The 542-nt window shown below is 39.7% G+C and overlaps 1 protein-coding gene across 1 annotated transcript in view; it reads left to right on the top strand.

Moving 5' to 3' along the window:
- Positions 1-536, top strand: part of Ly9 (lymphocyte antigen 9) — a 12,686-nt gene extending 12,150 nt beyond the window's left edge. The window contains exon 4 of the mRNA XM_031379076.1: positions 119-536. Within this exon, the coding sequence (XP_031234936.1) occupies positions 119-229 (111 nt within the window). The 3' untranslated portion in view covers positions 230-536. The remainder of the gene's footprint in view (positions 1-118) is intronic.
- Positions 537-542: the final 6 nt, after the last annotated feature.

Here is a 542-nt window from a genome sequence, read left to right as displayed (position 1 = left end):
TTCTGAGACCAGAACACAGTGGGTGTTCTCTGGCCTCAACAGCTATGGGATAAATAGGAAAGGGGAAAGCTCTCATTCAATGGATTAGTAATGCTAATCTGATACTCACCTGTTACAGAGAGAGACCCCACTTCCTCAGAATAAAGAAGACTCAAATACAATCTACTGCTCTGTACAGAAGCCTAAAAAGGTGAGAACGATTTTCTTTTTCCCAAGACCCATCAAGTAAGAAGGTGTTCCCAGTGGCTTTAACTGAAAGTCCTAGATTTCCATAGCTGAGGAATGCAAATCTGCTCAGTATGTACAGATCTGACACATTCTATGGGCAACAGAGGTGTCTGATGCACACCTGTGTGACAGAAGGTTGAACACTTAATAATCGATTTAATATCTGATGTTGATTATTCTCAACATCAACCATAAGCTTATAGGACTGTTTTATATAAACACGTGCACACATATAAGTAATATATCCATTTGTATTTCATACAGCTACACACAGACACAAACACACACACACACAGAGACACACACATACACAC

Source organism: Mastomys coucha, unplaced genomic scaffold (assembly GCF_008632895.1).
Source record: "Mastomys coucha isolate ucsf_1 unplaced genomic scaffold, UCSF_Mcou_1 pScaffold1, whole genome shotgun sequence".
Taxonomy (NCBI): domain Eukaryota; kingdom Metazoa; phylum Chordata; class Mammalia; order Rodentia; family Muridae; genus Mastomys; species Mastomys coucha.
Note: the sequence above shows the minus strand (reverse complement) of the source record. Positions and strands in the feature narration are given on the sequence as shown.